The 25059-nt window shown below is 35.4% G+C and overlaps 1 protein-coding gene across 4 annotated transcripts in view; it reads left to right on the forward strand.

Annotated features, from left to right (window-relative positions):
• LOC117323720 (ATP-binding cassette sub-family G member 5-like) overlaps positions 1–23505 on the forward strand; it is a 32757-nt gene extending 9252 nt beyond the window's left edge. Inside the window, exons 2-13 of one of the 4 annotated variants that reach the window (XM_033879139.1) lie at positions 216–266; positions 9067–9437; positions 10516–10784; positions 11199–11431; positions 11961–12093; positions 12631–12903; positions 14041–14260; positions 16100–16299; positions 16744–16882; positions 17567–17752; positions 19020–19147; positions 21547–23505. In XM_033879139.1, coding sequence (XP_033735030.1) covers positions 10532–10784; positions 11199–11431; positions 11961–12093; positions 12631–12903; positions 14041–14260; positions 16100–16299; positions 16744–16882; positions 17567–17752; positions 19020–19147; positions 21547–21713 — 1932 coding nt within the window. In that variant the 5' untranslated portion in view covers positions 216–266; positions 9067–9437; positions 10516–10531 and the 3' untranslated portion in view covers positions 21714–23505. Of the gene's footprint in view, positions 1–77; positions 267–9066; positions 9438–10515; positions 10785–11198; positions 11432–11960; positions 12094–12630; positions 12904–14040; positions 14261–16099; positions 16300–16743; positions 16883–17566; positions 17753–19019; positions 19148–21546 lie in introns of those variants that run through there. The other 3 variants (XM_033879138.1, XM_033879137.1, XM_033879140.1) reach the window with 3 other exon arrangements.
• Positions 23506–25059: the final 1554 nt, after the last annotated feature.

Consider the following 25059-nt stretch of genomic DNA (forward strand, 5'->3'; position numbering starts at 1 on the left):
AGCAAACCAATCGATAATTTCACATTCGTTGCAAGATCTCTTGTTCGTCTGTGATCGGCGGCGTTCGGGTAATCGAGATACATGAACATGGCTCTCAAGTGCTGCCTTGTAGCGACTAGGGGACATCACACATACAGATAGCCATGCTGCCCAGTGTTGATGTGACAGGCATCTGATGAGACTGGTATTATAATTAGTTAATTATTTATTTTTAGACCATGAAATGAAGAACCACGTGTATCTACACCAGCAGTCTTAACAGTAAGGTATGTTGAATAGTGTATGTGTGTACCGGTGTCATCCCTAATGTCTGCAATATACATTATTCTATTCAGTCAATGCTGATTGTAGTGAAGATATATCCTATTGCCGTACTGTGTGATTTTGAATTGAGGCTACCCTATGGTTACCATCTGTCTGTACTCATGTGTGTAACCTGTATTTCTTTTCCTCCTCCCTGCCCGCACGCCCCAGACAAAGACACTGTACCCATCTACCCGTTAGTGACTTCCGCTATTGTACACGTCTGTTGCTAACAAAGGTGTCCGTTATTTCTATCATGTACGCCGACATCGTATAGGAAATCAAAATTACCATATCGATAAAGCTACACCTGGAGGGGTGGGCCAGGTGCTCGTTGACGAGTAATTGTGTTATGTTGTGTCATCACCGACCAGGTATCGGTAACGGTAACATATACATGACAATGCACACTGGTAAACCCTGGACCTCGTCGACATATGTACATGGTACATTAGTAGAATGGTATAGCACTATTTTTGTCTAATAAGAAGTTATCAACACTTCATCATAATCCATTTTTTATATTATGTGTACGATAGGCAATTGAGCTTATTGACCTGCACAGTGTCCGGCGTCCGGCGTCCAATCCTTTCTCTTTAAACTACCTCTTATTAATAAAAAAATCTCAGAACAAATGTGTTAAGCCATTTTAGCTTTCCCGTCTTACCAACAGAAGGGTCGGACAGTATAAGGTTTTTTAACAAATTATGACTAGATTGTCTTACTAAGGGAGATTGTATTGGGCCAGCAACATGCAGAAATTATGAGCTACATGTACCTGGTTTGGTTAAATGAATGGCATTTTGTTAAGACCATATGCGTCTGCTGTTTAAAATATTTAACAGATTTCTCTCAAAAAACAGCATGCCTATATGTAGGTTCATGGCATGTGGCCAGTAACTTACTTTGATGAGAGGCTACAAATTGTGTTAAAATGAAACACCTTAACATACTTCCAACGTCTAATCTCAGGGTGTGTCAAATGTGCGAAAAGCTTCCATTGATTTTGTACCACAGCTCATTAGCAGGTTACGACTTCTGACAGGTAGGAATTACTGTAAGGACATGGCATTAATCAAAGTTCATCATCTATTACTTCCGTAAATCTTAGAATTAAATCTTAAATTTAAATGAATCCTGTATCTTAACAAACGTTCAGTGGATAATCAACAAGTGAAAAGCAAATTAAAACGCTAGACTTCTTGTTGCCTTCATTTGAAGTGAACTGATAAACCATAATGTTGCTGGTGCCATTGGTTCCTCAACCATAATTTCTCTCTCGTGTTCCCTATATATGTACCGATTTGTCATTTATAATTGACGATGGACCGTAAACAATACAATACAACCTATAAACCAACATCGCATTCGCCCTCCACAATGTGAGACTCTTGAAGTGTAACCTACAAAGAAGCCATTTAATTACGACCTATATATACTATACTGGAGTGTATACGTCACAGCTTGTATGAATATTAGTGTTTATTAACGAACCTCATTTTAAAATTATGTGAATTAAAATATTGTCTGTCCGACCTCTACCGCCTGGTCTATAGAGGTGTTTGAGGGAGGATGAGATGGATTTGTTGGGATATACTACTCTTCACCTGACGTCAATAGAATGCGAACATGTTTGAAAAAATTCCTATTGAATGCCAAATAAGCACGCCTGTTTGACAGATCCTGTCTGACTGTCAGGCCGGTTATCCTCCAGAGCTTGCAACAGAAAGACAATGGTGCATTATAGCTCTCTAAAATGTAATAGACATTGCAAAATGTCCAAACATGTATCCTCATACATGTCTATGTAATCATATCTGAAATGTCTGGTATATCTTACTATAGAACGCAATAATAGCGGGCAACATGGACTTCTCGTGTTGACCTAGTTTTAGTAAGTTTACCAATCACCACTGCGGATTATTTTCCTGTTTTAATGAGCAGAAAACACGAACATATAAAACTTCATTTACACGGTGCTTGTATCCATGTGATGTTATTTTACTGTGTATATTTGGGTAAAAAAAGGTATGCAGCTCTACCGTTTCGGATCGATCATGATATTCCGAATGTTGGCCTTCCCATGTCGCAGCTATGTACATTAATTTAGCAACATTAAAATTCTAGACTATACGCATGAATATTAGATAAGGAAGAAGAACGTCAAGAACATTTATGCTATAAATATACTGAAACTGGCTGTCATTTTTAGTATTTGACATTCACCTCTATTACCAGTTATAATTATAATTTAAGAACCGTCGACTTGTCTTACTGATATAGTTCATAGCTTGTGTGTCTTATACTTACCGGGTATAGCTTTGTGGTCGTAGATATGTACTCGTACCCTCTTATCAGGACGGTAGTGTTTATCATATCTTCCGTTTTAACATTCCAAGGGAGATTTTCGTCGTTAAGGCTGGTGTTTACAGGGATAGATCAGGAAAACTCAAAATAAGGGTGAATTCTGACGATCATACCCGGAAGAGCTCGGACGGTATCATAGAGATACATTGGAGTGTACCGTACTGTATAGAGAGAGGGGTAATCGACCAAAGTATACATTCAAACACTACATACACCATACTGACCAGAAAACAGAAAAGGTTGAGAAATGGGGTCACTTATGTTATCTCCTCCAGCAAAGATCAAAAGTAGGGCATCAACAACATTAAAATGGTCCCGAAAATCGCCCCGGTCAAACAAAGACTGTTTAGTATCGACACATCTCTGTGTTTACCCGTCAGTCCAAAATAACCAACATTCTATAACCAGTCGTATACAATAACAGTGACGCCAGCCATCTATACTGAATCCGGAATCAATTTTCAAATTGCTTCCCGAGGTCGGTCACCAAGTGGTCCTTTCAAACGCCTGCTTAATCGGTATGTCCTTTAAAGATGGTTTCAATGTCATTACAGATGATGGGCAAGTTCGTGATGATATATGTATAATTTTCAGTAATTCAACTGTTTCTTTTTCTGCATGTTTGTTTATATATTCAACTGCGATCCATATATTTGAGCAAGACCTCTGTGGGCAAGATATGCCAAATTTTATTGTTTATTGTTGAATGGCACATTGATTTACCTTAGCTTTTTGCCATCGCCGGTACCGTTTTGTCCGTTAGCTAGCTTCGTTGCTTGGGAAAGAAATCAAAATTAAGGGTTCTGTTAGAAATTTCAACTCACAATGCAAACTAAGTGTAAGCAGGAGACGAGAGACTGTTCCAATTTTAAAGCCAAGTGTCCGAGCTGTCGGTAAGACGGTAATTTTAAACATACATTTTAATTTGAATTTTATTTATTCATATTTTGCATTCAAACAGAAAACACAAATATAATCATCGAACTGTCTTTATATGTTAAAAATTTGCGCTGTTCGCTAAGAAATAGAAAACTAAATAAGTACTTTAACACTCAGAGATACACGTTTAACAATGATTTAAAATCCTTATGATAACACAACAAACTGTAAACGAGGTTATTTCAGCGAGAGTTTAATTTCGCGATATCTATAGGACAACTACCTGTATACTGTACGATATCTATAGGACAACTACCTGTATACTGTACGATATCTATAGGACAACTACCTGTATACTGTACGATATCTATAGGACAACTACCTGTATACTGTACGATATCTATAGGACAACTACCTGTATACTGTACGATATATATAGGACAACTACCTGTATACTGTACGATATATATAGGACAACTACCTGTATACTGTACGATATCTATAGGACAACTACCTGTATACTGTACGATATCTATAGGACAACTACCTGTATACTGTACGATATCTATAGGACAACTACCTGTATACTGTACGATATATATAGGACAACTACCTGTATACTGTACGATATATATAGGACAACTACCTGTATACTGTACGCATATACAGTATAAACCTCAGTTCAAACATACAGGTTCGTGTGTTTTTGAAATGTAGATAAGTTATTTTACCATTTCTATACATACATGTAGGTATCGTCTTTTAACATGTTTTACAGATTATTATTAAATCGTTATAAAATCATAGTGAATTTTTATTTGTAATTGCATAAATACCCAACATCCCACAAGTGCTTGCATTGATAATGAAATTAAGAAAAAACGTTCGTGCAGACTTACGTGTAACAAAAGCAATAATACTGAATCCGTTCTATTTCAACAGGTGTTTTATCGGTCACTGAGGGTATAATTACACAAGGAAGCGCTTATCTTGTCAATAATTTGCTTTAAGCGACATACGGTAGACACAATTGTTTATGTAGTGTAACACGTGCTAATTTATACTGTTGTACCTAACATCAATGGCAGGTGGCGCTAAAATAATCGATTGGGGAATATCTTATGAATGAATGGAATATTTTGTAAAATACAATATGAAACGTGTAGATCCTGAACATATACGTAGATTAGTGTGTATCTACCAAATCATAGTTAATTATCTACATGGCATGACCAAATCATAATTATGTATCTACATTTCATGACCAAATTATTACTATGTATCTGCACGTCATGATCAAATCATAATTATGTAGATATATATTTCATGACCAAATCATAATATTGAGAAGTTTTAAGTTGTTAGTAAAACCAAACGACCAAAAGGTTCTTGGAATAAATACACACCGACAACCGGTTAAAGGAATTTATAACGAAATTTACAAGAATAAAATCTGACGACTTGACTTCGTATCTAGGGTTGACACGATTCCGGCATGATCTCATATTTAATAGTTAATTTGATTAAACTGTTTCAGTATCAGCACGACTCTTTTTTATCTGGTTGTATTGTATTGCTTCGTTTACTTAGATGTGCAGCATAATGTCTCCGTTTGAGGATAAATGGATATTGACAGTTGTAGGTTATGGGTAGGTTGTTAGACAAATCGCTTTGCCATCACCACCTTTTAAGCGGCTAATGTTTAGCCTGATCATACGGATAATATTTTAAGAATATTAATCGCAATACGGAATTTTGTGTGTATGTATGTGGTCAGACTAAAACGGAAACGGAGATGTATCACCTGCCCCAACCAGGAACCACTGTTTGACGTCTGCGATAGTCAAGCTGTGACAATCGAACCCACCCTACGTAAGTAATGTATAATTACTAACTTACTTACTCCCGCTGATGTTACAGGTGCATGGTACAAGCTCTCCTCCGGTGGCTTAGCAACATACATCCTGTTGGATTTAATATAACGCGTTAAAGTGTACCAGATACCGTAATTTGAAAGATTGTTTCAAACATTGAAAATGTCATCGATATGGATGCCGTTAATATTGTTCTGTTTTTTAATATGATTAGATATTAAAGTAAGAATAGTATGATAAATATAATACTAACAATGAAGACAACAATGGCATTCTTATCAGCTCTAAATATATTAAAAACACGACATGACTACTATTGCATAATACTGATTTTTCCTCAATGATTTAAATGATATAGAATTAAACTTTTTTTATCTGTATTTTAATATTTCGCTTTGTTACCAATCATTCTTATATAGGTTTAAGTATGATGTAAGATAATCAATTTAATATCAAATGGAGATTGCCTATTATGTTAACGGAAGGCAATTGAATGTTACATCAGATATACAAAGACCGATATTCAATTTGTAGATTTAGAAATCAATTGTTCATATCGGCATTAGTCTACACGCGTAAATTCACAATTCAAGCGTATGAATTGTTATTAAACCTGGTTGTAACTGACAGGTCATCGTCTGTCTTTGACCGCAAGCGTCACAGGCGACATGTATCAAGTTCGCCCTTTCTCCACGGTTATATAATCTAAACCTGTATCACGCAAACAAAATATCTTTTGAAATGTTATGTTTATTTTTAATCTTCTGCGTAGGCTTCAAACTTAGAAACAAACGTCATAGCATCATTTCGTTGTCATGGAAACGTACAGCACTGCTCATTCATGAGAGTTCTGCGTCTTTTGCTTGGAGTTCCTTCGATCGATTTTCCCGCGTTTGTCGTTTCTCTGATATCTGGGATCGATAAAGGACGGCTTCATTCAAGGCTATGTAGGTTCAAGCAGACACTATAAACATTGGTATCAACATGACTTATATATATAATATGTACAATATTTACGAGTACACTGTGTGTGATAATTGCCATAGTATGTGGCATTGATACAGCAATAACTAGCTCTGACCATATAACCTTTATCATATCATAATGATCCATGGCATTCGAGAACATTTTGACGTATTTGGTTTCAACACAAACTGATTCTCTCCCTCACTGATATATTGTACATGTTATTGACCTGAGTTGAAGAGAAACTTATATCCCCCTGACGACGTAATATATATCATGTAAGATAATCATGTCGAGATAGTCCGTACATGATTTATATGATTCTCAACAAATATATTATCGTGAAGAGAAGTTTAAATAGAAATAAGTATTGCTGTCTATTGGTGGCCTGTCGGGTTCTCTCACAAATATTTTACATAATCAGTTCGTGAGGCCGTAAAATACTTGTATATTCGCCTATATGTATATGCCCTGAAGTTCTCTTGGTCATTTTCCAGATGGGATTTTTAATTTCAAAATTCCATATCTATATAACTGCAGAAAACACTGGTCATTTTCGATAAACATATTCCATTGTGTAGTATAGTGTTTTTCCTTCCTTCACATCATTCCCTTCCCTGAATCATACAAACCCAATGAACAATAGATTCCTATCATTTTAAAACCGACTCACAGCTTTCCGGTGTTAGAGATAGTGTGCTCTGAATTGCTTCTCTGTGTATGTGAGGCATGAGTCATCGAATTTCATGTTAGATGCGAATACTTTGTCGTTAGCTTTGTCAAGGATGTTTCGGTCTGTTTTCCAACAAAATGGAAGAGCACATGCAGTGTGGCGTAATTTGTAGTCCTGTGTGCATTTACTGCACACCACACTAATAATACCTCCTTAATATATTTGATATAAACCACTTCTTACCATCTGAAAACAATATACATTATGCCATTATATCAAACACATGAGTTCTTCGCCTCTTCTCCATAGACTATTAAACATCAGATATGTACTCCTTATATTGTTATCCATCCGGGTAACAACCTTACTCTGCTATGCATCAGGGTAACTCTCCTTACACTGATATACATCCGGGAATTCTTCTATTGTCATACATCCGGGTAATTCTTATTCGTCATGCATATCAGTTACTCTCCTTAAATTGTCATACAACATCCGGGTAATTCTCATTATACTGCCATACATGCAAATTTCCCTCCTTACACTGTCATACATTCGGGCATCTCTCCTTATACTGTCATACGTGAGTATTTCCCGCCCTTTACTGTCAAACCTCTGGGTTAATACCATGCATGCGATCCAGCTTGTCATCTTTACACGTTCTTAAAAGAATATATATGACTAGAATTCTTCAGCAGCATATTAAGTATCCAAATTTTAATAAGAGTAAACCATGTCTTCTAACATTTAGATACTCCTGGTCGACATATTTTGTGTATGGTCGTAGATATATGTAACAGAAGTCCTCTTGATGTAAATATATTGTAACGGTATTAAATAACAGTTCTGGAATCCTGACGGGTATATCTTGTTTACCTATTGTTTACCTACACCATCACCACTTCTTTCTTTTGAAAAGATTTATATTTCTTTCTGTTGAAAACGTTTATAAACTTGTATAATCTTTTCCAATAACGCAACATACAATTTATTACTTCCATCATAAACCTTAGATTCTAAAAAATATAACGTAGTTTGATTAGCCGTTCATAATTGAATTGAAAATTATTACTTATTCAGAGTTCGTTCTCTATTGAAATTTCTGAGGGACAAATGTGTTAGTGCCGTTCTGGATTTGCCTCGTTCCTGTGCTTAGTTTACAGAATCCTCGCTATAGATGATAAAAAGTAGCGTGCATAAAACGGTAAGGATGAACAATGATTATACTTTAGAAAAACACATGGTATCCATATAGACACGAACGTTTAACAGTTGAACGAAACCTGATTAACGAAGGCAGTAGTATGTAATATAGGAAACCGAAAATGTGATACGCTTGATGCACCCAGATATTCTCTTTACTTCAAACTAATTTTTGATCAATTTTTATTGTTTTTGTTTTTGTTTTTTGTTTTTTGTTTTTTTGTTTTTGTATTTATTATTGTTTTGTGTTTGTTTTATCCTGCAGTATGAATCATTTCACTAGCCAAGCAACCTGTGGAAACTGGGGTTAAAGCAAAAATGAGTCTCCGGGTCTATAATACTTAAACAGAGCTCGTGTTTGTATACATTCGTGTTTGTATATATTCAATCGATGGAAAACATGAATCGATAGAAACTTTCTAGTGTATCAAAGTTATGTATCCGATCACTGCTGCGGACTGGCGATCTGCCACAAAATGCATTTCAAGATTGTTTTTATCTATTTTAACTCATAAACCTGGCACCGGGAAAAAATACCCAAATTCACAAGCAAACGATTCGTCGATTGAATGGAACTCGCTCCACCATGAAGTACAATTGATGACTCTGATTTGGCAGTACGTATACAGAGTCGTGGTATATTTCACCGATCCCCACCACGGATATTGATAGCATATAATGCAATCTTGACATACTCGAGTGATACATAGCTAGGGATTGCAGGCTGACCGGCTGACTTGAATGTGACCCACTAAAACGACTTATGAAGATCCGCTAACCTCCTATACGTGTACTTTATAGGGATCGGGAGTTGACCAGCTGACTTTAACATAGCGAAGGGATCGTAGACTGATGCACTGACTTGAACAACTTATAGGTCTCCTGGGCTGATCGACTGACTTTCAGGGATGGGAGATTGACCTGCTGAATTTGAACTATTGAACCATTTGTAGGAACCATGGACTGGCCTGCTTACCAGAGCTACGTGTTGGGATTGACCCTATGGTTTGAACTGTTGGGAGGTTCGTGGGCCGATCCACTGCTTGCAGGGACCATAGGCCGATCCACTGACTTGGAGGGTCGTGTAGTGATACATGCTGTACTGTAATACCCTAAAATCTCGATAATAAGCCACGGCTTATTCTTATTTTTGGTTAAGAATGTGTGTTGTGGTATGTAATGGAAGACTTTTTTAATATATTGTTTAATACTTTAAAATGTATAACTTGTACAGAAGACATTCATGATTCAAAATTCATGCATTCTTCGCTTTGAAATTATACTTTGCACTTCCGAAATATTTACAATCAATACATATCTATAAATATCTAACACGCAGTGCGTACCGTTTGTATAAGCGATTTGTTTTGTGTTATAAGAAAATATCGTGACCGAATCAAATCTAATGGTTCTTCTACTCTCGTACATACGTGGTAGCTAGCCAAGAATCAATGTTTAATGTATATACCTCTTCTAGCTCTATGTTTATTATAACCTAATCCATTTCTTAGGATTTCAATTATTTCCCAGTAATGTCCATACTCTCCTATTGAATTAGGGATAAAACACTTGATTATAACAAATTCACATTTCCCTGGGACAGTTTTTTACCACTGTACGTGTAGGCATTGTCCTCGTTCATCTTTTTTTAATATACTTTTTGACATGTTTTGTTGATTCGATTTTCAGAGAAAAAATCACGGACATGGCATGCAAGAGTAACATATACACAAGACATGGCCCGTTGGCGTCGTAGTAGACATACAATCAATCGTACAACATCAAATTTGAAAAAATAACCACCATATTTTAAACTTTAACAGAAGTACAGTAGAAATGACGATTATGTTACAATTTCTTTCCTTCGGATTATCTGAACCTTGTCTTATCATTTTTTGTTTTTCTCCAACAATTTTCAATATTTTTTTCAACGTTTCATATGTAGACTTGCTTACAATATTTTGATATCGGTATGCCCTTCAGGTTGTACAGAGGTTATTTTATGCCAAGTAAATAACAACAGCAATTTTTGCTAACCAAGAAAGTAATAATAAATCTTATTGAAAATCAACAGATACAGGCATGGAAAAAATGGAAATAATAAACCACCCAGAAAAGATATTTCCAAAAATCATTATGTTGTTATATCATGTTGTCATATCTGAATACGAGTTTGGCAGATTAAGTACGTTACTAACCGTAAATCGATCAGCACTGCAATTTATGTGAACTGAACTTGTGTATTTACAGATCATATTAAATCGCCATGGATGATCCTAGCATATTTGACCTACACTATGTCCTCAGTAGCTGTGCTACCATGTCTCCGGACGAGGAGGAGGAGCTCCGCGCAGCACGCCCTACACTTAACCTCCTCAACGTCAAATACGAGGTGTCCGAAAAAGTCGGACCATGGTGGAAGGGTGCCTGCTTAAGGAGGTCGAAATCTAAAACAGTGCTGCGGGATTTTACAGCTCAATTTCGAGGGGGAGAAATAGTAGCCATTCTTGGAAGTTCAGGTGCTGAACAAATGTACAAAAACTCTTAGACTTGTTGTTGTCTTTAATGTTACTGATCCTCCTTATTTGGCGTGATTTATAATTGATAATTTGGATTATTTTGATAATTAAGGGAAGAAAGATAATACATTCTATAATCTTAATATTCTCTCATTTTATTACGCTTGTTCAGTTTTGTTTACTATAGTGAAGACTAGCCAATGTGTTCTTCTAGAGATTTCTTGTGAGATTATTAATTCACAGATCTTTCAACCGTGTTCATGTCCAGTTTGACGAAGGACAAAAGAGAAAATATCACCGTCAACCACAGTTTACCTTATTAAAATATTCTAGAGGTTGTTATTATTCTAGTATTTCATAACACAATATTCAAGATTGAGTTTAGGTTGTGCATGTACTGACTTTCTGTTTTAGGGTCAGGAAAGACCTCATTGTTGGATGTGATTGCATGTAGAACGAGTGGGAAAGTGACCGGCAAGGTTTACTACAACAACTACGAATGTACCAAAGAGGTCATCAAACAGTACGGGGCGTACGTTATGCAGGCTGACCGTCTCCTCGCTAACCTAACAGTTAGGGAGACGCTACAGTTCTCAGCTTTTCTCCGACTCCCCGGAAGGACAACTTCGCAGGAAATAGAAGCTAAGGTAAACCTAGTATGCCATTCAAACCCCTTGCTTGCCTTTCTCTTCGTAGAAAGTAAATACTGACGACACTTACTTTTATATAGTTAATAGGATAGCTGACCTACATTTCCAATGTAAGAATCATCGCTATAGTAACAAAATTGGAATTATATAGAGGTTACAAAGTAAAGCATCAGTATGCAAATTGAAGGAACTTGCCACAAAACTCGGAAAGATGCTGTTAATCGGTAGTTCATTAATTTTCATGATGTCATTCTTGGCAAATTCACGAAATATATTTCAAACCAAATTACTAATAACAATGATCGTCTTAAATGGAAAGAAAGCTCTCACTGTAAGAAGATTTTAGCGCTCCTTAAGTTTGGACGGGAGACTTATGCTCACAGAGTATATATCGAATTTAGCAATACAAATACCATTTTAGGGGCGGCAATTCAATATTGATCAAACATTCTTTTTCTTTTTTCAAATGCCAATGTATTATAAACATGTATACGTTTTTATATGTTTTGCTCATTGCTATTCATAGGTTAATAAAGTCATTCAAGAAATGGGACTGAAGAATGTGGCAGAGTCGAAGATTGGCGGGACAGTGAATCGTGGGATATCTGGTGGAGAAAGGAGACGAGTAACCATAGCAATACAACTACTGCAAGATCCAAGTAAATAACAGCTCATATATTATAACCCAGTTAGCTCGTGTGGTCTAAATAGAACATGTGCATCTACCGTCAGTGAGCTTGTGATTATATTTTGAGAGGTGAACATAACATTATTACAAAACTTTCTCCATGAATTTAGTTAATATAATGTATGTGCCATGTTAAAACGCTGTATCTAGTTGTCACCTTGTTGTACAGTGCAAAATCATAGCACCTTTCACGACGTGTAGTGTAATTTAACTTGTAAGTTAAGGCAATCGGACTATGATCAATAATATTATCTATCAATGATGATTTTTTTTATTGTTCGCTATTACTACGAATAACAATCTAAACTTAACGTTAAAATATTACGATGATGATCAATTTGTTTTAAATATTTAAGGGACCATTCAACTATATACAATATTAATATGATGCATTAAGAACCAGAAAATACACACGTATATATATAAAGTATATAATACTGCGTATTTAATAGTTAGATATATGAACATAACTTTACTATATGTTTAACTTTTGTGATACCTGTATCAGAGATACTGATGCTGGATGAGCCAACCACTGGTTTGGACAGCTATACAGCCCGATACCTCGTGTCCAACCTAGCGGACATCGCCAACAACAGCGGCAAGCTTGTCATCCTAACCATCCACCAGCCTCGTTCTGAACTCTTCAAACTTTTCGACAAGGTTTGCATCATGAGCATGGGAGAACAGGTTTTTCTTGGCAAGAACAGCGAGCTCGTAGACTACTTTGCTCAAATCGGCCATCCATGTCCGACGTTTGCCAATCCACTTGACCACTACAGTAAGCTATATAAGTATAAGCTTTATATAGAGATGTTTGAATTCTGGTGATTGAAAACGAAATGGCCTATGTATTGTATGAACAACAATGCTATATATTTATAGGTACACTTTACTATACGTATATTACATTGTTATGTTCTATACATATAACCCATATTAATGTTTGAAATTTGAATAGTTAAATAAAATTCTACTGAGCAGGGCCGGGATTCAACTGATTAATAGATTCTTGCCCTACCTTGAGGGTGTGACAGAGAGATATCCGACCAGGGGACTGAAAAAAATCTAGCCCGAGGTTCTGATTTATGAATAAAGAAAATTGACACTCAGATTACTTTCTTTTGTAAACATCAACATGTATGTAACTTCGATCGTTGGAGCTCTTTTCAATCATTATATGGCTTCAATTACAGGATCCATTTCTATGAAAAGTGTGAACTAGTTAAAACATTTTCAATTTCACCGGGATGGCTACTTTTTATTACTTGCTTAAGAGCATATATTTTAGACGAAATTGAAATGACCTTCAAATACAAATATGCAATCTATACTAATTTGTCGTTACAAAATGTATCAAACATTTTACTTTTTGGCATTGATTTATATTGTAAGCAATGTGGAGACTTGTCGACACTATTGAATTCGGAATAGATTCTTGTCATTTAAAATAGCTTTCTCTATGGTGGTTCAAACGCATATGTCTCCTAGACGCCTTCGCCTATGGGTTGTGGTGGGAAAGATATTTCTATATCGACAGACATTTTCTCTAACTGTAAACACGCCAGGTAGGCGATAATTTGATAGTACTGGGTAATTTTGCTTAAAAGAATTTATATATAGGAGTGTGATACATTCTAGGGTCATTATTTTATGCTACACATAACACGAGAGCCTCCAGTCAATAAATTGTAAATACATGTAAGCTCACAGGTGAATTAAATTCAGAATGACGAAAAATGAATACAAACCAAATCATGCAGCTTCCTTCTAGTGTTCTTAAGTGATATTGAGGTACGCATTGATAGTTGATTCTATAAGAACTTTGGCCCCCTGTTGAAAGTTGATAGCCATAGAACTATCGGTTTGTCTTACTCCCGGGTATTAGACTGAAAATAACTAGTTTCCATGTTTACAGTTGACCTCGCAAGTGTTGACCGGAGAAATCATGAGAGCGAGTTTGACTCAGCAGCTCGCGTCAAGGCCCTTGTTCAAACTTTCTCTATGTCTGAGATCCATAACGAAACGCTTAACATGGTGATGGAGGAAACCATGAAACCGTCCACACGCCGGACGCTTGTTCTCTTCTACAAGCCCCGCCCACCGAATATATTCCGTGTGATAAATGCTCTGGTTGGGTAAGTTGACCTGCTCACACATTTTGTTTGCAATTACTGCGGACTTCTATAGACCCCGTACCTTCAACGAACATATTTCGTGTGCTAGTCTTTAGTTGTTTGACCTAAATGTGCTAATGTTACGTGTGTGGTATATCATATTACCTGGATATTTATCTACAATGATGAAATATCTTTTTGATGAGAAATAAACGTATTTGTTTTCTTATGGAGTACTCTTTTGGTCTCTTAATTTAACATCTATTTATAGATAATTATATAATAACTTTGAATAAGATCATTAATTTTCATGAATTTAACAAAACAGACTTTTATGTAAAACATGATTTCACTTGACTTTTACAAGATGTCTGTTATGTGAATGATCCAATTCCTATGCTTTAAGTTACTGCTTTGGTTAATTTGATATAATGAAGACTGACGATATTGATGCGTTGGCTGTATTATATACCTCACCGACAATATTATACAAAACACATACAAAATAGCTCTAAGCTATACTGGACATAATCCATAGCAGTCGTTACTGGTTCAAAAGGTGATATTAAAAGTTATGGAAATATAAGTTCCCCCTTGACTTGAAAGAAAATAATCTGTTAGCTATAACAAGTGCTATGAGGATGTTCGATTGTTTATATAAGGGTTAAGTTTGTTTGTTTGTTTGTTTGTTTGTGTTTTACGGCCCATCGACAACTAGGGTAATTTAGGGTCAAACAATATACTATCGTTTTTTTATTTCTAAAGTTAAAATCAGATAAAATTTGTCCTTTTTAAAAGCATTCATGATAAGAGTTAAGTCCCCTTCCTTCATTACAAACTATTGTCATAGACGATAGCTGTCATAGAGTAAACCGAATAAATAGTATTGCTACGATATGACTTATATTCCGGAAGATACCACTCCGATAGATGTTTGTATCAAAACAAAACGGATAACTGTATTTCCTCCTTGAAAACCTAAATTATGAATATTTTGACCTTTTGTGTTTTACTTTATACAATTGTCTATTTTACAAATTGACTGAGTATGGTATCCCCGCTAATGACAAAAGCATATGTCGTGTATAGATAGAGGCAGAAGTACAAACCATTTATACATAATTAGGGATTAGCAAACATGCTGTATTTCACTAATCACCAGTACGATGTCCCGATGATAACCCGTTTGTCTACATAACGGCCTACCTCATCAATAAAACTGCTAAATGGCAATCAGGGATTAGCTAGTTCATGTCCAAATAAGTCGTCGTTAGGTGGGGTTACATTAATAACATGTCCAAATCCACATTGAAATAAATACATTTACTTCATTTCCTAATTGGTAAGTAAGATAAATATACCAGTTAATCGTTTTTCAATAATCTACATCATTCTTTATTATTGATTATTAAATTAGTCGCACTATGTGCTTCTGACACATATGATAAAATAAAGCATATCAGTATGCCATATCAATGTAAAGAAGAAGCATTGTCCATTAGAATTGTATTAGATATTTTCTGGGTTGATCAGCATATAAACCAACGGGTTTGAGTTCCTTGGGCACGATTACACAAATCTTATAGTCAAAGTGCCCGTACAGTTAAGGGGTTATATCTCTATACAAAGACAGTGGTTTATCAGGTGTCCGTTAGTTAGATTTATGTGAAAATATTTGAAGACGAATATCAATCCTGACTTTGAAATTACAGTCACAAACATGTAGATAATAACTGAATGTCTCAGACTGTATGGTTTTGGGTACATATAGACTCTACTGATTATTCAATACTGCATTATATGCATGGTTCAGTAGTATAGAGAGATTCGTAATAGTACTGACTTGTTTTGTTGTTACAGGCGGATGATGGTGAATCTCGGCCGGGACCGGACGATCTATATCAGTCGGGTATTTCTCCTGTCGTTATTTGTTCCGTTTATCTGTGCATTTCTTGGCCACATGAAGACAAATCAGGAGAGCGTTCAGGACAGAGTAGGACTGATGTACCAGTCTCTTAGTGTCCCACCTTACGTCGCTATTCTGAATGGAGTGGCCTTATGTAAGTAATGTTCTCACCTTGTTTGAGGTTACCGACATGTCTAATTGCTTACACTTTTAATTGTAAAAAAAAAAAGAACCAAAATCATAACTTACAACCACAAAGTTTTGAGTATCTTGACACAGATTTGTACTATTTAAGACTAGATAGTTTCAAAAGGAAGTTTTCAGGTCAATACCTTTAACATACAATCGGTTGATCATGCCATTCAAATGTGTTTTCGCTTGTTTTTGTCACTGCGTCTCGTTATATATTCAGGTATTTAACACAAGACTTATCACTTGCAAAATAAAATATTCGAAAATCGAAGACAGTATATGCGTGCAATGTCGCAATTATAACAATAGTCTTAGCAGTATGAATAGGCCGACGGAGACGATAAAACCACATGGACTAATAACATTAGAAATAACTGATATATATGTATATCCGTGTCTATTTCAGTCCCGCCCATGCGCGACATGTACTACCGGGAGACAAGAGATGGACTCTACGGAACCGTGGCTTTTATGATAGCCTACGTCTTACATATCGTTCCCTTTACTCTCTTTTCCAGCTTCGTCTTCAGTATCATCGTTTACTGGTAGGCATAAACAATAGATATTTCATATGAATATTGTAATCTAGTAGCCAGGTGCAATAGTTAGTACACAAGGTCATGGACGCTGCCATGATACAAAGTATCTTGGATCGGGATTATTTAATAGTAGATCTATATGAAAATATACTAATGGATTTTGTCACCCATATGTGTTCCTGACCAAATTATCTCAGTCAAGGGTTGATAGTGAATACATTTAAAACAGATTCGTTTTCCAAACAACAAAACTATGTCAAATCAAATTAAACTGATTCAGGCTAAATGATATCTCCTGTGAACATGTAAATCATCTTGAATTATGACGTCCCTCTTCATCGAATGTCAAATTGGACGAGATAGATATATATGCTTTCCTTAATTGTTGAATCCGCCATGATTATTGGCTTGTAAACCTATATGGTACTTTCCGACATACATACAGGTAGTCAGTTTTGTAACCGATTGGTAGTTAAGTGTTCTGATTCATAGCACTATTAGAAAAATGGAATTACGTTAAGTAATCGTGCGACAGATTCTTTATTCCTTTATATTACGATAGATATATCTAATCCTGGATCAATTTCGTAACTAAATTTTAACATTTCATCACATTGTGTGATAGAAAAAAACTGTTATCAGTGTTTGCGGATGTTGAGTTGACGTATATGTACCGGTGTCTGTTTCCAGGGTGACAGGGTTATATCCTGAGTGGCAGAGGTTCGGGATTTACTACGCCGTTGTCTTCGTATTACACCTGGTAGGGGAGATAATGACAGTCGGATGTATGGGCGTATTCCAGAATGCGCAAATAGCCAACAGCACTATAACCCTCATTCTCACTGCATCTCTTCTCTTCTCGTCAGGTCTGCTGAGGTAATTGATTTCAACATCACTGTGCATCAGAAAATATTATCATCATCATTATACATAATAGCCATAAAAAATATCATCATCACTTTCCATAATGGGCCTCAGAAAATAGTATCATCATCACTATTCATAACATATCCTTCGAAAGAACAGCATCATCATTTTGCAAACTGTTTCCATGAAATACCGCACTTTCATTTTTCGTAACATATTGCCAGATAACAAAGCGTTTCCCCTAAAATTAAGTCTTGGTGGATTGTTTTTTACAATTACTCATTGGAGTCACAAAATATGGATTTTTACACATACCGACAGTACATTATTTTATGAATGTTATATAACTAAATTTCGTATCAAACGGAAGTCGTTAATGGTAGTAATTGCATTATTGTCAAATTTGATTTACATTTATCCATATATTCCTCTGCTGCAATTCACACTTGATTGATAGTTAAGGTTTTTCGTTTCTTAATTTATATTAAATAACTACCTTGATATCATATGAATCTGTCTGGACGTAAAATACTGCAAATATTATTAAGGAAAAGGTTGTAAAGTATCATACTTCATACTCATACTTTATATTTCAAGTCCGATACTTGCATTTAATGATAATAACTGTTGTTCTTATTAGAGATAAATCTACTGTCGTGTAAAGCTAATTCTGTACATTTAGTTTTATCAAGAAGGTATATAATTTGCGTGATAGCAGTGCAAGCAAGATTCTTATGATTGGTTCATGTAATTGCAGAAGTGCAACATCATAGTTTGATTGAATACATGTACATAATTATATATTTACTTCAAATTACAATGTATATATGTTTACATTTTAACGCATTGATTTCGAATCCGCAGATCGATCTTTACGAGTTGTATCGCCATCGATGTTGGCTTTTGTTACTGTTATTGTCTGCTTGCTTTGTAAGGAATCGAATTAGAAATTGTCCTATCACAGGACTGAATGGTGAATGACTAATTTATCATCCACATGCGGTAATGGATTCATTCATGTGTTATAACCCCTCCCCAAACAAACAAACAAACAAAACAAAATAAAACAAAACAAAACAAAAAACACGCACACACACATACACACACACCAACAACAGGCAGTAGATTTCGACCTAGAGAAAACATGACAATCTATATGTTAATATATTTACATCAAGAATTTGAAAGACATATCATAAGATAACGTTCATTTTAGTGAGACGTGTTTTACATGGGATTGGTCAGTTTCGTTAACTCGGATGTTTATTTTACACAGGAGCCTGGAGAGCATGATTGAAATATTCCACTGGGCTGCTTGGTTTACGATCCACAAGTACAGCACGGAGATCTTAGTAGCGAATGAGTTCCATGGCTCGAACTTTACCTGCGCAACAGGCCCAGGAGGTAGGTGAAGGACTCACACAACTAAATAATTTACTATACATTTTGTATGCTATTACTAGTGACCCAATCCCTTTATTCGCTCGTTTGAAGTTCAAATGATGTGAAATTTATATCAAATTAAAGTTTGAAGTTTTTTTTCTATCGGATAAATGTTGTTATTGTATAGGTTTAATGGCATATAAGAGCACACGGGTACTCGGAAGACAGTAACCCTGAAATTAACAGTACACTGGGGAACCCCTACCTGGGGAATTCCCGCCTGTTTACACCTCGAACCCTACGTCATTCTATTTTCAGTAGGAGTGTATATTTTTGATTTTCCAAACCTCAAGACCCTACACTTTATTCTCGTGTATAGAAAGTACCCATTTCATATATTAATTACTCAGGAAAACAGCTACAAACCTAAGAAACACATTTTCCTCAGGGACTTCACGTGAAACACCAGCTGATTGGCTGATTTAGTTGTGTGAGTCCTTTAAGAGCAAATCTTTATTTTTTCTTTAGCCGTAAACTCATTAAAATTAATCTATAATGTTCTGCAGATAAAATTCTCAAGTCACAACAACCTGCATTCAGCAGTTCTTCTGTAATAGCAGATTGTCTCCCTTGATGTGCTGGCACATCTGACCTTGACTGTGCCAAGAGTAACAATGACCTCACCTATGTTGATGCCCTCGTTTACCTATCAGTTTTAAACATTATATTTTTTCTGAATTGGAGCATTGCGACACACATATGTACCCTTGATAAACTAATGATTTGAAACTTATAAACGAATTCAATGCCGTTTTATCAACTTTTAAATAATTATATAATAAATACCTCAAAATTGATTAAAAAACCAAGATTTTTTTTTAAATGTAAGAGACTGGAGGCACTAGGAGTGTGTCCTGTACTGGTGAAGAGTATGCCTATATGATATAAATAAACATTGGTAACCAGATTTAATCTGGGAATCAAACATAGCCGTTCTGCTCCCTCAGGTGGGGTGTCTTAGTGATCTGTCAGAATGAGGATGGGGACAATTAAGCTGTTATAATGACGCTTGACTGACCTGACAGACGTCATTATCCTTTAATCTCATTAGCAGAGATACTCTACCATATGTATATAACACCCACTGAAATTAATTCTCATTGCATTCTGAGAAAATTCGCCGAAAGTACAGTAAACTTTCTAAATATCTAAGATTATCAATGGGGAATGTCCCACACAGCAATCACACATCACTGGTCAACACAAACATGATATGTACTTGTGTATTTGAATCCAGAATCATGTCTGAAAACAAAGATGTTCCCATTTGTTGTCATATAGCCGGAATTCCGACCAGTATGAAAATAATGTGGCCAAAAGACAAACTGTAGGTAATACCTACAAATGAACTCAAACACACAATACAAGAAATTCAGACAGCTATATCAGTAAGTTGTACTGGTCTAAACTAATATTAAGTGACTACAAAACGGATTGATTAGAAAACCACACAAAAAAAGTCTTACGTGGGTATCCCCCCCCCCCCCCCCCCACCCCCCCCCCCCCCCCCCCCCCCCCCCCTTCAATCAGCCCCCCCCCCCCCTCCATTTCCTGGTTTTCAGACAGATTTACGGAAGGTAGCATTTTAATCAAAATGGCTGTACAGACACCGGAGGTCAGGGTCACCTAGACATGTGGTCGTTATCCTTAAAGGACTCACACAACTAAATAATTTAGTTAATAGGTTTAATGGCATATAAGAGCACACGGGTACTCGGAAGCCAGTAACCCTGACATTAACAGTACACTGGGGAACCCCTACCTGGGGAATTCCCGCCTGTTTACACCTCGAATCATACGCCATTCTATTTTCAGTAGGAGTGTATATTTTTGATTTTCCAAACCTCAACACCCTACACTTTATTCTCGTGTATAGAAAGTACCCATTTCATATATCAATTACTCAGGAAAACAGCTACAAACCTAAGAAACACATTTTCCTCTGGGACTTGGTTCACGTGAAACACCAGCTGATTGGCTGATTTAGTTGTGTGAGTCCTTTAAGCAGAAACATAGAAATACGGATATGAATAAACCTAAAAATTGAGAGAAAGGAGTGGGATAACATCTTTATTTATAATCGTACACAGGGAAAAAATCTTGTCTCAATTGTATTTAATGTTTTATGAAATGCTACAATGTTTACGCTACGTTTTCAATATTATTCGATACACAGTGCACCCGGCATATGCATTTCCATTGGCTATTGCTTATTATATAAATTATAAATTCATACTTAACCGACAGGATTTATTTCAATGGTATCAATACTGCATTAAATACTAGTTTGATGTGTTCATAAATTGTTATTTGTTAACCTTTGACCTCATTCCAACCATGTGTTCTCTCCCCTGTAACAGCTGCGCCGTGCCAGTTCCGGACAGGGGACGACTACCTGGAGGCGTTTTATCCGGATGCCATAGACAACTTTTACCGGAACTTTGGAGCAATCGGGGGATTCATTCTCTCATTCCTTACTGTCACTATAATTGCTTTTAAAATAAGGGGAATTCCTAATCTTAATTAATTTCACAATATAGGATCACAAACACGTGCATTAAACTCGTCCATATTTATTTTTGTGGCGAATTATCAAAACACGGCGGTTGTAATGGGTGGAGACGGTCTCGTCGGACTCTTTTCTCCTTTATTGCACATTTCAACATTCTTTATTTGTAATTAAAGTCCTAGATCATCATAGAAATTGATTTCTCACATGACATGTATTTTGTTCGGAAGTATGAAAATACAAAGACGTTAATCTGGATGTGTCATATTAGGCAAGGACTGTGATGTTGGATGTACAAGTGTTTGAAAGATTTTAACATCTTTGAGTCATTTTGGTGTAACTAGTCTTTAACCTAATATAAAGACGGAGATAGTCATTTTACACCGTAACACCGGGTTATTTACCTTATATCTAGTATTGGATGATCTTGTTATTTCTTTTTTTGGTGGAACTTGTAATTTACTTACGATGACGAGACTCATTTACATATATTAATGACGGAACATGCTATAGTGATGCTAATCATTTTTTTTTTACATATATAATGGCGGCACTGGTCATATATACATATCCTATAGTGAAACATTTTATTACTAAACAATGGAAGGACCTTCCATGTACCTATCATAATAGACGGCAAAGTATTCTATCTTTGAATAACATAGCTTGAAATAGTTAAAATGTGATAAGCAGACTGTGATACTGTATTATTATTATTACATTCCCGACATGCCATATAGTTGTAGTACAATCGAACCTCTTTTAACATTAATGATTTTGTTTTCATTTATTTCGTCCATGAAAAAAAAGTTTTGCAGTGAACAAAAAACTTATATATTACCTTAATCGCCTTTGTGAATGATATGTGTTCAATTCTGGCGTTTTTTTTCCTGTGAAAAAAGTTTATGGATCAAACTTAGAGCGTTAACATTCTATAACATTAATAAAAAAAATGTAAAAATAATATGAAAAGTTCTTCTGTTTACACAGGTTTAAGTGTTCTAGTCTGTTGCATGAATAATAATAGTTTTTTTTATTTAGTTTTTTTTATCTTTTTTTTTTTTTTTTTTGTTAATTTATCTAATAGGCCACGGATGAGATGTGAGTACGGAGTGTTTCCGTATCCTGATTAGATTCATTTGAATTGAATGATGGCAATTGCTCTGCTTCCTGACCTGAGTGTAAATGCAGATAATAGTTTACATAGCCCCAATATCTCAATGAATTTGACTCTGATTAGTCGAATGAGGGATATTGTGTAAACTTGTTTATGCTCGAGAGAGGTAGGCGTCGATTAAGATCAAAATCAAGATATAACTGGTTATGTCATATTACGTATTAATTCTTATCAGAAATTTGTCACCATGTGTCATATTACATCTGATTACATTATCAGGTGATATTTGAAAATATAAAAAACGAATTCTTTAATTCATTACTGTTTCATTAATACCGATCAATATAGTCCATGCTAAATCATCATGGAACATCGGAAATGCCCAAAGTATTGATCAGAAAGATTTGAAATTGATACACGAATGCATATCAAAATTATATTAAAGACCGTTTTTATATGAATTGACTGGTCATAAATTGTCTGTAGATTATTTGTCGTGAGCGTTAAGTTAGCATTGTGTCTTCTGAGTGCAAACATCCGGGTCGATACTGTATTTGAAAAAATATCAAAAGCTATTTGTTTAATTCAGGTATCGTTTTTTCAACTTTTTGCCTATTTCATTTATTTAAAAAATTCTTATCTCTGTATTTATGAAATATCTTGTATTTCGAAAATAAAGTTATTTTGACTTAATTGGAAGGGTTTGTTTTTATTTATTTATCGATAATATCATTATTTGTACCTTTCATATTATTGAATTAAGAATACAGCAATATGAAATCTATGAAATAAACCACGATGGCGGGAACAATCTTATCAATTTTAAAGTTAAAGCCAAGCACATTATACTATTTAAACAAATTCTTATATTTAACACATGGCAACGATATTCCAAATGGAAATGTGAATCTTACCTTAGTTTATTATGTTTCTTAGAATTCGATGAAGAGGATCAATGGTTGTATGTGACCATTCAATGATACAATACAAAACGGCAACACAATGATCACGGTCCAAGTATATCCGTTAACAATTATCACGGTCAAGGTATGTCCATAAACAAATCCTTAATCCTTGAATGTTCATCAAGTGGTATTGGCTCCACTCAAAATTATATGTTTTAAACCATAACCAGAAGTGTCCAAGGAATATCCTTTACGATTTGTCTGTGTATCTAATGGCCGTTACCCACTACTCTGTTTGACCATCACGTTGATAGTTTACACTGTTCTTTCCTCAGAAGATTGTATAAAGACGTGCATACGAAGACCATCTATCACACATTAATATTGCCGGTCCACTTGTTCTTGATAACTTTCTAGCATGTTCATTCATCTATGTAATCTGTAATAGTTCACTAGGTGTAAAGTCAGTGTCAAATCAATTTAAACAAGCGTGAAGAAGATGAGTACATATTCTAAATGCCGCCCTCTACATGTACAAATATGAAGCAATACAGTACCATCCAAGCCTTTGTTATATGTGTAGCACATCATTTCCGAGCGGAACTCGTGAAGATTATAGTAATCACGGTAAGAACAATTTCGTATACTAATCTGGTTGACTGATATCATTATTTCTGGGCGGCTTTTATGGAAATTTTACTTTTCTACGCCGAATTCAATCTTTTTATCTAATATGCGATACCATAGTATCCCAACTGGTTACATGTCTAAAACATTAAGCATTTTATTTTAAGCACATTCGTTCATTCTGATAGATCTTATGTTCTTTAAATGAATGCAATTGATATAAGGTCATTCAATAATTACGTAGATAACACGCACTATAAAACTCTTGACATAATAGCTATCACTTGTTTATCTAAAAGCAGGCGCAGGAGACCATTAGAGTGGTTTAATTAGACTACTAGATTAATAGATTTTTGTAGTTTTATTACGTATATTTGAATATTAAAATAAAGCTGATTTATTTAATATGGGAAATGAATTAAAGGCAAAATGTTTAATTCCTCTGTTCAACCAAACCGTATATCTTTAAAAGAAATAAGAACTCTTATAAGCAAAAAAGATATCTTATGTTATATAATTTGGTGAAGTACTGAATCAACATTGCTCCTTGAATAAATAACAATTTGACTTTACATGTTTGAACACATTTATATATTATTGTATCTTCACTTTAAGGGGTTTTTGGGGTGTTTTTTTAAACAGACTAGATTGTCAATTCGAGTTCCTCTAGTACACACAGATTGCACTTCACTTAAGAATAGAGAGTTCGTGTAGT

The sequence above is a fragment of the Pecten maximus genome, chromosome 3 (assembly GCF_902652985.1).
Source record: "Pecten maximus chromosome 3, xPecMax1.1, whole genome shotgun sequence".
NCBI classification, from domain to species: domain Eukaryota; kingdom Metazoa; phylum Mollusca; class Bivalvia; order Pectinida; family Pectinidae; genus Pecten; species Pecten maximus.